Raw genomic sequence first — 13,379 nt, forward strand, 5'->3', positions numbered from 1 at the left:
ATGATAAATGATAGAGTGAGTGGAAAAATGCCTAATTTAGTAAAAATGCCGCTCCTTATTTTTTTCTCTCCACTTTTTACTCTCATTTGTATTTTTATTTTTTTATCGGATGTTTTTGAATAGATATTTGATAAAAAAATAGATAATCATCAAATCGATCGTGTGAAATTGTTGAATTGATAAATTCCATAAAATATTTCTATTTTTTCCTTCTCCCCACGCCCTTTCCATCACTTTCCTCCCTTCCTCTCCCTTCGCGCGTCTCCTCCTCCTCCTTTCTCCCCATATCTCTCCCTTCCCATATCTCCTTTTCCTTTCCTCTCCACCTCACCTGACCTCTCTGCAGGTAAACAAACGCCAAATCACATATATTCCTCGTAACTCTCCCAATGGTGAAGAAAATATGAATTCATTCTTAAACAGAAATGTTGGTCTCCCTGTCATCGATTCCGTCGAACGACCCAATTTTACGCTTCCTTCCGCCGCCTCTCCTTTCTTTCCTGCATCAACCGCGAGCCGCAGTTCGTCGCCCTGGACAATCTCGGCGGAAGCAGAGGTGTTCTTAACTCCCTCGTCTTCAATCCCACTGGTCCCTCACCACCTTCCGCTTACTCTCCACTACTGCAGACTGGTACTGATTCCTGTGCTTTGGACGATGGATTGGCTCTCCATAATCACCCGATGCCCGCCCGCCACTCTGCTGACTTGCACCTGGGGAGTAAATTTATCATATTCCATGCCCAAGTTGGTAACTTGACCATGGCACGAAGATTGTTCGATAAAATGCCCTATCGGAATGTGGTGATTTGGACCGCTTTGATTTCTGGGTATTCTCGATGTGGTCGAGCAGTAGAAGCGTTGGAATTGTTTTCTCTTATGCGATCGTCTGGATTTAGTGGCAACCAGTTTACCTATGGTAGCGTTCTGCGAGCGTGCACCTCTTTGGGTTGCATAAGCAGTGGTCAGCAGATTCATGGGTGTATTACCAAGAGCAGATTTGAGGGTAATTTGATTGTTCAGACCGCTCTCATTAATATGCATCTCAAGTGCGGATCAGTGGCTGATGCAGGGCATCTGTTTGCTAGGATGGAGAGAAAGGACGTTGTCGCTTGGAATTCAATAATAGGTGGTTGTGCCGTGCGAGGCCTAAGGGATGATGCTTTTAGAGTTTTTGGTTCAATGATTAGAGAGGGTAAGTTTGAATCTTTCTCAGCCTGTTTTCAGCACTTCTTTCAAAGCAGCATATTGCAATCATGACATGTTCTATCGTAAATAATACTAACATTAAGAGTTCTTCAAAGCTTGATAGTCCTCTGACAATTTGCTATCTTCCTACTTATATGTGAATAGCATTGTTCCTTATTCCAACTTCATTGTCTCATTGTCTTGATTAATTGACAGATTATAATCCAAACTTATAAGTAAATCTTAGTGTTACAACATCATACACCACAGTTATGTCACTTGTATCATCTTCTACTGCGAATGATTAAAGCTAGTGATATCAAATTGACATGGTAACAAGGTTGTAAAAGTTCAATAAAATAGTAGTGCAAAAGACAATACCATGCAATTCTAAACCAGTTATTTTCCTAGACTAATACTTGTTCAAGTTGATAGCAATGTAGGTAACTTCTCTCTTACTATTTATTGTACTCAAAGGGTTTGTTGATCCTCCAACTTCTCATCATGAAATAGTTTGTTTATTGCTTGTGTTCAAAATCATGCTAATGATCATTAGTTATGTGTGGCATCATACTGAGTTTGAGCGTCTTGTTTCTTGTATGAGATCTACTTTTGGAATTATTCTGACTAATGTCATAAATCCATAATATAGGAAAATGACTTACGATCTTTTAGAAAATTAACTTCCATTCTTTCTAAAGAAAATCATTTTCCTCAAAAAATGCTTATATTTGCTATTAACCAAATGAAAATTTTTTGTTGATCATGATTTTCTATTGCACCAAATATTAGTGCAGTAGCATTTGCAAAGCTCCCTTTAGTCTCACTTTGATTATTAACAAGTGTGATGTTAGGCAATCCTTTAGTCTCAGTTTGATTATTAACAAGTGTGATGTTAGGCAATCCTTTAGTCTCAGTTTGATTATTAACAAGTGTGATGTTATGCAATGACATAGATTGGTGACTATTTAGGTTCAATCAAAGCTCAAGTATCTAAGCTTGAATATTCTACTAGCTAGTAGATTAAAATTATGAATTCTTACTCTCACTTGGCCGACAAAAAAAATCTAGTGACATTAATATGACCATACTGGTTGAACAGAGGCTACATTACTCATTGTTAGGACCTTAGGAAAGGCTAGAGGGGGAGGTTAAATAGCAATTTAGTTGTAATTACTAATTTTTACTCTTGCTAATGCTTAGTAAGGTCATACAAAGAATCTTATATAGAAGAAATAAAAAGATAAAAAATTTATTGCATATCAATAGCTAATAAGAAGATGTAACGTGGTTCAGAACCCTTGTTCTTACTTCACAGTCTATGGCTTGTTGGTGAGTCATTCTCGAAAGTCCTCTATCTTTCTCCTTTCTTAGATACCTTCGAACAGTGAAAAAACCTCTTATAACAAAAATATTTACAATGAAAGCTTAGATGATTAGACCACAAGGAAATAAAATTTTTGCCATCCTTTGAATGACCTCTTGGTCATTCTTTTATATCCTTCAATCTCTTTAGCCTTCATTTACTGTTGTTATGTCATCTATTAGTTGACTAATTTTCCAATTACTTCCTACTATAGTTTGCTAACAGTTATCTAAGTCAACTGGCTTCCATCACTGATCAATTGCTCTCTTATATAACCTAGGCCATTCAACCATTCCTATTAGAACTGAGCTCTACCTAGATCTAACTCCCCCTATAGCTACTAGGAATTTTTCAAATTACCATAAGATTAGAATAAGATTCCCAACTTAAACCTTTGTTCTTCTCCCCTTTTGATATATACATTAAAAAATGCACCAAACAATGGCAAACATATTATTAACTTGTATTCTAAATCCCCAAATTGATCCCACGGAATATGCAAGTTGTAAGATCAACATATGCTAAATGTTTCATTTCTGAACATTTTGCATCACAGTTGGCTTCCTACAAGACACCAGTCGACTAAAACCATAGGAAACTGGTTAGTAATGTTGTCAACGCTGTTCATAAACTACACAAATATGCCAATTTCTAAATGCATAGGAAATTCCACAAACATACAAAAATTCTAGAATCATTTTAAAATTTTGCAGAAATATTTGTTTCAACTCTACTAGCTGAAAAAAATAGCGTTTCACAAAAAATTATAACATTTGCCATATTAGATACATTTTTGGAAACTACCAAAAAGTTTAATTTTCCTTTATCTTAAAATTCTAGTTTTGACCTTATTCAATTGTTGATGCCAAATATATATTGAAATGGCCCCACACATTAGCTTATTGGACATCAAATACAATTCAAACATATTCCATGCAATTGGAACATAAACCCCAATATTCCTTTGGATGACTCCCTTAAGGTGTCAATCATTTATGATTGAGTTTGCCACACATTCCCAAATCCATTGACATGCATTTATGATTGAGTTTGCCACACATTCCCAAATCCATTGACATGCTCTAGAAAGGATTAAACATCTACGGTTCACATAATAGTCATTAGAGGTAACTTCATTACTCACCCTTCTAAGTTCAAATGCCTTGGTGACATTTCCAAACTTAGATGGTTCATTTGTATCATAATCAAATGTTACCCTAGCATATGATGGTACATTAGCCTTTGATGATGAGTTGTAACTCAAATCGGCATTTGCTTTTCAAGCACCATGTTTAAATTTTAGACCCATTCGTAAAGCTTTCTAGGGTATTTCCGACTGATCAAATCTTGACCTCAAGGCTTAGTTCTCTAATTCTAGACTCAATCTAGAATTATAATGCTTACCTAGTAATTTTCTAGATATAGGCATGGATCTACCCTTTTTGAGGATCTCCCTGTTGATTTAAGCTTCCAACTTATCTCCACTCTCTCTTGGAATTTTTTCCTCTTCACTTCCTCCTTGTTTGGGCATTTTGTGGTAGTGACCTCTCTCATGGCATGTGAAACAAATAATACAATCTTTCTTCTTTTCTTCTTTCTTCCTACAATTTAGATTAGCAAAATTATGATATTCACCAAGTGTAGGATTTACCTTCTTTACCTCCTTTACATGTGATTTTTTTTTTGTAATTTCCTCTCATTACATCCAAAACAATGATATGCTCTCTTGACTTGATTTGGATGGAAGATGGAAGGTCTCTTTCTTCTTAGACTTGGACTCATTTTCATCTCTTGAGGAGGATGCTTCTCCAAACATTCAATAATAGGGCCTTATGTGCTCATTGATTTTGTCAATGATTGGAGCTTGAATCTCTTCCTCTACTTCATCTTTGGAATTTTAGATTTTTCTTGTATTTCTTCCACTTCCTCTTTAATTTTCTCATTTTCTTGAGTTTCTTTTTCTTGTACTGATGACTTACCAAAGTTCCTTAATATTCTTGTATTCTCCTATCTTGCGTTAAACATAATTAGGTAAAATTGAAGTGAAATAATAGATTCTATAACTTCCTTGTTACCTTTAAAATTTTCGACTTGTTCCATTCTTGTCTTTTGGAATATGCAGCCTATATTGTATGACAAGGGTGATTTCAAATTGATCTTGAACCATATCTCCATTCTCCTTTTCAACTAATTGTAATCTTCATGATATGTTGGGATTTGATAGACCATTTTAGTCGTCTTTGTTTTCACTAACAATGCTGATTGTTAATAGCATTCTTTTTCTCCTTACCTTGTTGCTCTTGTGGTGATTAGTTCTTGAAAAGAGTCCTTACTCTTATACCACTTGTTAGCAAGTGTTAGAGGGAGGAGGGGGTCAAATAGCGATTAACCTACAATTACAAATTTCTATTCTTGCTAATGCCTTAGTAAGGTGATACAAATAATGTTATGTAGTGGTAATAGAAACATAAAGAATTCAATGCATATCGATCACTAGCAAGAAGCTGTAATGTGGTTCGAAATCCTTGTTTATACTCTGTCTCATGACTCATTAGTGAGTCACTCCTAAAAGCCCACTATCTTCTTCCTTCTCGGATACCTTCTGGAGTTGGAGAAATCTTTTACAACAAGAACCTTTACTATGAAATGTTAGAGGATTAGGCTACAAGGAAAGCTCAATGGATTTATAATAAGAATTTTGTTAGCCTTCCTTAGTCTTCCTTTTATATACTTCAATTTCTTCAACCTTCATTTAATGTACTGTTGTTCTATAGTGGATTAGTCAACTAAGTTTCCAATGGCTTTTATTTGTAGTCCGCCTACAATTACCTAAGTCAACTTGCTTCCACTATCAGTCGGTTGATCTCCTATAGGCCCTAGGTCCGTCGATCGTTGCAACTCTAACATGTCATATTAACAACTACTGTTGTCTTTCTCCTTAAGTTATTAGTCGACTATAATCCACTATTTCAATCAATCTACTTCAATTGACTCTAAGTCGATTCTGCTTCAATTGACTTGGCACCTTGAACAAAAATATTTTATTCACTTTTATCACCAAGCCTAAATCGATTCCTTAGTCAATTCAGCTCCCACTAGGTTAATCATCTCTTGGATGCATCAAACTCTTAGCTCGCTCCATGTGACATCCTTTACAATTTACCTATGTAATTCACCTTCTTCCGACTATTGTCAACATTATGACTCGACGCTCTTAGTCGTGCAATCCATTGGATCATCCACCCTTCTCAAATTTCTAGCGAACATCGAGCCATTCAGCCAACCAACATGGTCATGTCAAGTTAAGCTTCATGAGCTACTGCAACACCACCTCTAAAATTTATTGTCCTACGATTTATCAAATGCCTCATGCAACCTTTTTCTAACTCTATTGGACCTCCAAGTCAATGAGCATTTTGCCTTGGCAACACCAAGTCATCATTCATACTCATCCTTGTCGAGTTACGAGCTTTACGAGCTCCATTTGTGTCCTGCTAAGTTCTTGCATAACTTAACACGCATATCAAATGCACATGCATAGCATAACTTAAACCCTTTGCCGAAGTATCAAAACTCAAGGTCGAAATTGACCACTTGAGCATGATTGCACCAACATTGATGGTATGTAGATTTGAATTAATATAACTTTTTAACTACTTATGAATATTTTGAGTGAGATTTATTTTTTCTAAAGAAAGGATCCAATAAACTTGGATTTCTTATTACTGCATACCTGTGATATGTATGGTCCCTTGCTTATTTCTACTATTCATATTAATTATATCCTTGTTAAATGGGTTGGATTTCTGGTTACATTAGTTCAAGCTTCATTATTTGAATGTAGAGGCAGTAATTACTTTGATAGTGCACAAGGACTAAGGATCTTCTAAAATGTTCATGAGCTTATAGTTATTAAAATACTCTTTTTTTCGCTGGCGTGGATATACCATTTACTATGGTAATTTCCCAAATTAAATATGAAGTACCAACATAAAGTAGTTTTGTCATCAGCAAGAACCATGTTCCATCTCTTTGAATGACATTTTGAACCTTCTACTCAGTCCCAATTCACAATGAAACAGGTGTGCGGCCTGATCAATTCACTTTTGCAAATATTCTGAGGGCATGCAGTGTGGCTAGAGTTCGGCTGCATGTTGACCAGATCCATGCTTCAATTATCAAATTGGGACTTGAGAGCCACTCTATGCTCTCTGGACCGTTGATTGATGCATATGCAAAATGCAAATGCTTGGATGAGGCAACAAAGCTATATAACTCCATGGTCGATAGGGATCTGATTTCTTCTACTGCATTAATTACTGGGTATGCAAGCGACAAAAGCTTTTGTCGGAAATCGATGGATATCTTCCATCAAATAAATCACATGGGAAATAGGATAGACAAGGTTATGATATGTGCTATGTTTAATGTATGTGCAAATGTGCCTGACTTAAATTTTGGAAGACAAATCCATGCGTATATGTGCAAGAACCACTTTGATTATGATACAGCATTGGGAAATGCTCTGATTGACATGTATGCCAAGTCAGGTGAACTTCATGATGCCTCTAGTGCTTTTGATGAGATGAGAGAAAAAGATGTCATTTCATGGACTTCATTGATAACCGGGTATGGAAAGAATGGCTGTGGAGAAAGTGCAGTGAAACTATTCTCAAAGATGGAAGAGAATGAGGTGAAGCCAAATGGTGTCACATTCCTTGCTCTTATATTTTCATGCAGTCACTCAGGCTTAGTTATCAAGGGTTTGGAGTATCTGAACCTGATGGTAAAAAAGTATCATATCAAGCCAAGAGAAGAACATTATTCTTGCATTGTGGATCTCCTTGCCCGTGGGGGTCTACTAAAGGAAGCTTATGATCTAGTTTGTAAGATGAATATCAAGCCCAATGCATCACTTTGGGGTGCCGTGCTTGGTGCTTGTAGCTTGTATGGTCATACATCCCTCGCTGAGGTAGCTGGTGGATATCTTCTTACATTGTTTCCTGAAAGATCTGTCAATTATGTAGTTCTTGCAAATATATATACTGCAGCAGGCTTATGGGATTCTGCATGGAGGACAAGGAAAATGATGGAAGACAGATCAGAAAAAAAGGATTCTGGTTATACTTATATTTAGTTCACAGCAGGCCAAACATGTTTCCTGCAAAAACAAGATGTTTAGGATTTACCCTAAAGCAGCGAAATCATATTACCTACTCTGTTTCATGAACGGCACAGCAGACTGTTTTCTGAATGCTTATTAATTTGATCAAGGTATGTTTGTTCTTCATTTTCTCCACGAGAAAGTTGTTCTATCACATTAAGCCAATCTAAGTTCAGATGTATTACTTTAATAGTTGGGTTGATGTACGTTCAAATTGAATATTCCTTGAGAAAAACTTTATTGTTTTTTTTTCTCCCTTTGCAGAATAAACTGTAGTTGCCAGAGCTTTGAGGATGAGGAGATACAGAATAGGCTTTGCTGTCAGATGTCTTAGAAGATCATAAAGCAACAGCAAACTGCAGCATAGAAGAGGTGGCTGAACATCAATAGGAAATGAAAATGCTAATTCTATACAGCATTGTATTTTGAGCATGCTATGTGTGTATATGTAATTGTGGACAATATTGATACCTGGAAAAGGAAAAATTAAACATTAGATTTCATTTATTGGGAAATTGAATTATTTTATGGTGACCAATAAGATTTGAGTAGAAACATGAATGATTTATTTCCCAAGTTGATTATGCAAAATTAAATCTTTGATTGAATTAGAAATTAATATCTAATTGTTATTTGAGCCAATTTCAAGTTCAATAAAGATTCTTGATCCTCTCTTTGACCAACTCTTTTAGTCCATAATTTTGAACTATGATTTTATTTTAGGTTGTTTGAGATTATTTTAGATATTTTTTTAAAAAATTTTTTATTGATGAAAACATCATATTCAATAGGAACCTATAGGGACCCATGTGTTAGGTTACGTAGATAAGATGATTAGTGTTAGAGGGGGTTGAATAGTAATTATATGCTTACAAATAAATTTATTCTACTCTTGCTATAGATCAGGTAAGGTTACATAAGATTAGCACAACAAAAAATAAACTTAGATAAATAGGCACATACCACAATGGCTAACACAAAGATGTTTATGTTGTTTGATAGCCTCAGACATTCACAATTTAATACAAGAGACTTAAAACAGGACAATGAGGTTTATGATAATCCTCAGGCAAAAAAAAAACAAGATGTCAGCGTCTAAAAGTAAATGTGTGATCATTAATTTGTATCCTTTTGAACCCTTTGTTAGCCTATTCCTTGAATTGCTTCATTGACTTACTCTTGTTATGTTGACACCTATTAGTCAACTAGTTTGCATCATTAGTTGACCAATCAACTTAAATTGTAATATGATCCATTTGTTACTGTTTTGATGAAGTCATCTTCCCTATACCATCAGTCGACTCATCTAGATTAACTTAGAACAATTTTCTTAGATCATGATCAATTTTGTTGGCAATTATTTTATTCGGATTTTATTAGTCGACTGCTCATAGGTATCAATCAATCAATCTATGATTAATCAATTATTCAGTTATCTAGACTCCAAAATATACAATTTTATTCGTTACTTGAGTCAACAGGCCAGTCAACTCAATCAAGGACTCTTTAGTCATGTGTTGATAAGAAGGTATCCCTACTTAACTATGTAATCATGTAATTCTACCCAAAGCAAAATATAAGTCAGCCATATAATTGATCTTGCATGTATTTCCTTATGGTTGACATCCCTACTACATTCTAAAGGGTAAAAAAAAACAATTTCAGGTATTTCTTAGGAATAAAATTTCTACATATCCATTATGTTTTAATTTGCCCTCTATCAATTTGACAATGATATTATCTCTTATTTTTGGATTCCTTGTATCCTAATCCCATATTACTAGAATTTAGTCTTTTGCTCCTAATGATCATATTAAAATTGTGTGAGCTAATTATAAATTTTTCTAAGGCCAACCTATGAATTACTACTTGTTCCTTTAGTTCATTGTTTTCAATCTCTAACTTTTGCAAGTCATCAGTAGGGGATGAATTTTCTAGTTATTTATAGCATGGCTACTAATTCTTTTAAATGTAATTTTTTTTCCTTCTAATTTTACATAAAGATCTAGTTAAATAGAAAATATCATTAAATAATTTTTCAAAAGATAAGTTCTTTACCTCACTTACCATATCATTTAATCCATATGGAGTAGCTCCCCCCTTCACTTGGGATCTCATTACTCTCGTTTTCAGATGAGGTATACACTTAAACGTCTAATTCCATGAAAGCAATACTAGCTTTGTAATGCTATGTGGCTTTCAAATTGCTTTTTCTAACTTTTGCTCAAGCTTTCTTTTTTTTTTTCCTTTTCTTCTCCTTTTTCTTTAAGAGTGGGCATTGGCCTTTCATGTGCCCTTCTCATTAAAAATAAAACATTTCACCTTTCTTTTGTTTCTTTTCTTCCTCGGCATTCTCCTGACCTTGTTTAAATGTCTAAAGACCTTACCCATTTTTCTTACTAATTAAGCTTCTTCATTGTTGTTTATGTAAGACGAACTTAGATGATGCTTGATGTCTCTTTGTCTTTCCCATGTCATTTTGGGTTGCTGCAAGAGTTATATCATTTCCACTGTAGCTTTATTCTTTTTTCTACTATTTTTGTAAATTTTACTCATGTAGAACGAATCAACTATTGAGTACTGTTGGTACTGGGTGTACTACATCGAATCTAAATTTTAATGTACAATTAAGTTTAAAGTTAATTTTATGTTGATTTGATAGATGTTGTCAAATATGCTGGTACAGATTACTTGATAAGAGGTAAAAGTTCTTGTTGAAAAACAAGCAATGATTAAGTCTTAGTGGTACTAGGCAACTGAAGTCTTGGTTGAGAACCTGACAGAGGCAAAGTCCTAGTAGGGTTAGACAGTAGAAGACCTAATTAGAAAATAGACAAGGAAATCTTAGTTGGGAACTAGATGAATCAAGTCCAAGGAAAGTCAGTTGGGAACTAAGCTCTTGACAACAAGTCCAAGAAAATCAAATGGGAGTTGAGTCTTGGCAGCTAAGTCTAAATGGGTTAGCTAAGAGCTGAACATTTAGCTAAGGTATCTACGAGTAATGTTTATATATTAATCATACTCATTACGTGCAATAATTGTAGGGAAGCATTTTTTGAGGGTTCTAGGAGATCGGAAAGGAATCCGGGTGACTGATTGGAGATAAACCTCGACTGATAGAGTTGGAAGATTTCAAGTGATCGGAACAGGAGCGGGGCGTCCTCGGCATCTGGGCAATCAAAGATAGCTTCCATGTGACAGGAGATAACTAGATCTAGCGATCTGAAAGAGCCGGTCAAGATCAGATTTGACCAAGCTCCAAGCGACCGGAGGGCTTCCAGTCGACCAACAACCACGAATGACGTTATCTATCAGATAAAAGTTGCAGCCACGTCAGCATCTTCTAGGTGACCGGAAAGGTTCCAATTGACCGAAGTAGTGTGATATAATTATTTTTGTTGTGATATGGTTATAATTCAAATGACCAAACCCCTCTATACTAGTATAGCATAGGGAATGACCCAGATCATTTCTCACAAAGAATGTAATAGGGATGATAAATCTTAAGATCAAGTTATTTGTAAATGGAATGTTTTGAGGTTTGGATTTTGGCTTTTTGATATTGAAATGAGGATTTGATGAGTTGAATTCTAAGACTAATAAATAAAAAGCAATGTGAGTCATTAAAACTCTAACCTAAATAAACTATGATTGCGAGAGAATTAAAGGAAACATAAAGTAAAACATTCTAATATAACCTAACTTACTTGCATCCAAACAAATGACAATAACTTAAAGCATTCAATGAAATAATCATGTAGGAATTAAATGAATTAAAATGCATTAACAAAAATAGAAATAATGTAAAGCATAAGGGGAATTTAACCAAACACATTGCAAGCATAAATGAAGCTAAGCTAAACTAATAGGCACTAAAGTGGAGAAACTCTCCCTTTGATCTGGATGGATGATGCGGAATGAGCCTAGGCAAGTGGAAATGGAAGCGTCTCTCCTAACCAAGACAAGGGCTTGTGGTGAATTCTAATAATGAACATGGGAGTGCCTCTCCCAACTAGGAAAAGGGCTTTGATGCATGGTCAGAGATGGACTTTTGAAGGATAAGAAGGTGGAATACCATCACACCCTCTTCCCCTCTTCAAGCTATGCATTCCCTCACAAGGAAACCTTTCCAACTAGGTGAGATGTATGATAGCACTCTCCCAAGTAGGATGAGATCTTGTGGATGAAGGTGGCTATCAGAGATGGAGATTAAAGTGCCTCTCTCAACTAGGATGAGGGCATGGATGGAGGTGGAAAAAGAGGAGGAAGACGATCAATCCCCTTAACCTAGATCTAAGTGATAGCTTTTATACGCCCCAACGAACTGATGTCCAAATGAACTAGCCACCACGTGCTACGACCGTGCTAGGGGCCACGACCAAGCCGTGTTGGCTACTGAGTGAATGCTTAGGTCGGTTGAAATGAGGGACACGGCAAGTCGTGTTCCCTGTTATGGTGTACTATGATGACCGCAACCATGTCAGTTGATCGCCTCCTTTGCTTCACTATGAGACAACATTCATATTTTGAGAAATAATGTCTTAAATGTAGGAAAATTATGATGAAGCTCAAAATTAACCCTTATTCATAAACCATGATGGGAATGACAATTTAAGCATATGAGATGATTAAAAACATTGAATATGAGAGTAAAATAATATGTCAAAATGGTTGTTATCACACCCATACATTTTATTCTTTGTATGTCTCAGGCAAATAAACAAAACTACAAAATAATAAAAAACTCAATCTCCTTATTAATCTTCAATCAACACTTTGAATATCATAAAAATTAATTACTTAGGATCATCAAATTTACAAGGATCAAAACATTCCTGAACCCAATTCTTATATAAGTCAACAAATATGGTGATTTCAATCAACTTGAATAAACTAAGCATGATAGAGCCTCACAAGGTAAATTGGTTTGCTCTTGCTCAAGTAAGCATTTTTGAGGTGAAGTTTTCGCTCAATGCTACTCACAACATTGCATTACCATATGCGTGTTTATTTTCTACTTTCCACTACTATAAACATACACATACATAAATCCAAATGACTTATTAAAGTTGTAATGCGGGCAAAAAGAAATCAAAAGAAACAAGAAGCATAGGTAAAACAAGAAGAGAAGACAAAAAGAACATGAGAGTAATGGATGATGAACATGATGAATACAGTCATGTAACATGCACAAAAGCTAAGAGTAACTTCTCAACCTCCTTTGTACATTCCATCATCCAATCAAGAATAACTTCTTCTTCTTATTCTTCTTTTTTTCTTTTTTTATGGAATATGAAGCACAACTTGGCTATGGTGCTAAGCATGACCTAACCATGTTTTAATTTTTTAATGGGCCTTACAAAATCTAGTACGACCGTGTTCTTCAACACAGCTTGCTCGTGTTTGACTCTATGAAAACCTTATTCTTATTTTGAAACTCCCAGAATGAGGTATGACCATGTCAATTAACATGGCTTGCTCATGTTTCATTTTGGGCACTTCTATTATATTATTTCTTCCACACCCAGCTCCAATCTCCCCCTCCCCCCTCACACTTAAAATTTGTATATCTTATACAATGTAACTCATCATGCCATCAATCAAAACTCTAAAAGATAGGGGAAGGGATAAACAAATAAAGGTATGGCAAGAAAAATATAACGG

The 13,379-nt window shown here is 35.4% G+C and overlaps 1 protein-coding gene across 1 annotated transcript; it reads left to right on the plus strand.

Moving 5' to 3' along the window:
* On the plus strand, positions 1-8,240 carry LOC141831079 (pentatricopeptide repeat-containing protein At3g20730). The gene is made up of 4 exons (XM_074718516.1): positions 1-15; positions 424-1,192; positions 6,634-7,825; positions 7,980-8,240. The coding sequence occupies exons 1-3, from the start codon at positions 1-3 to the stop codon at positions 7,686-7,688; spliced, it is 1,839 nt and encodes a 612-aa protein (XP_074574617.1). The 3' UTR covers positions 7,689-7,825; positions 7,980-8,240.
* The last annotated feature ends 5,139 nt before the right edge of the window (positions 8,241-13,379 follow it).

Source organism: Curcuma longa, chromosome 6, assembly GCF_044706935.1.
Source record: "Curcuma longa cultivar G26 ecotype Majalengka, Jawa Barat chromosome 6, ITB_CL_G26_1.1, whole genome shotgun sequence".
NCBI classification, from domain to species: Eukaryota; Viridiplantae; Streptophyta; class Magnoliopsida; order Zingiberales; family Zingiberaceae; genus Curcuma; species Curcuma longa.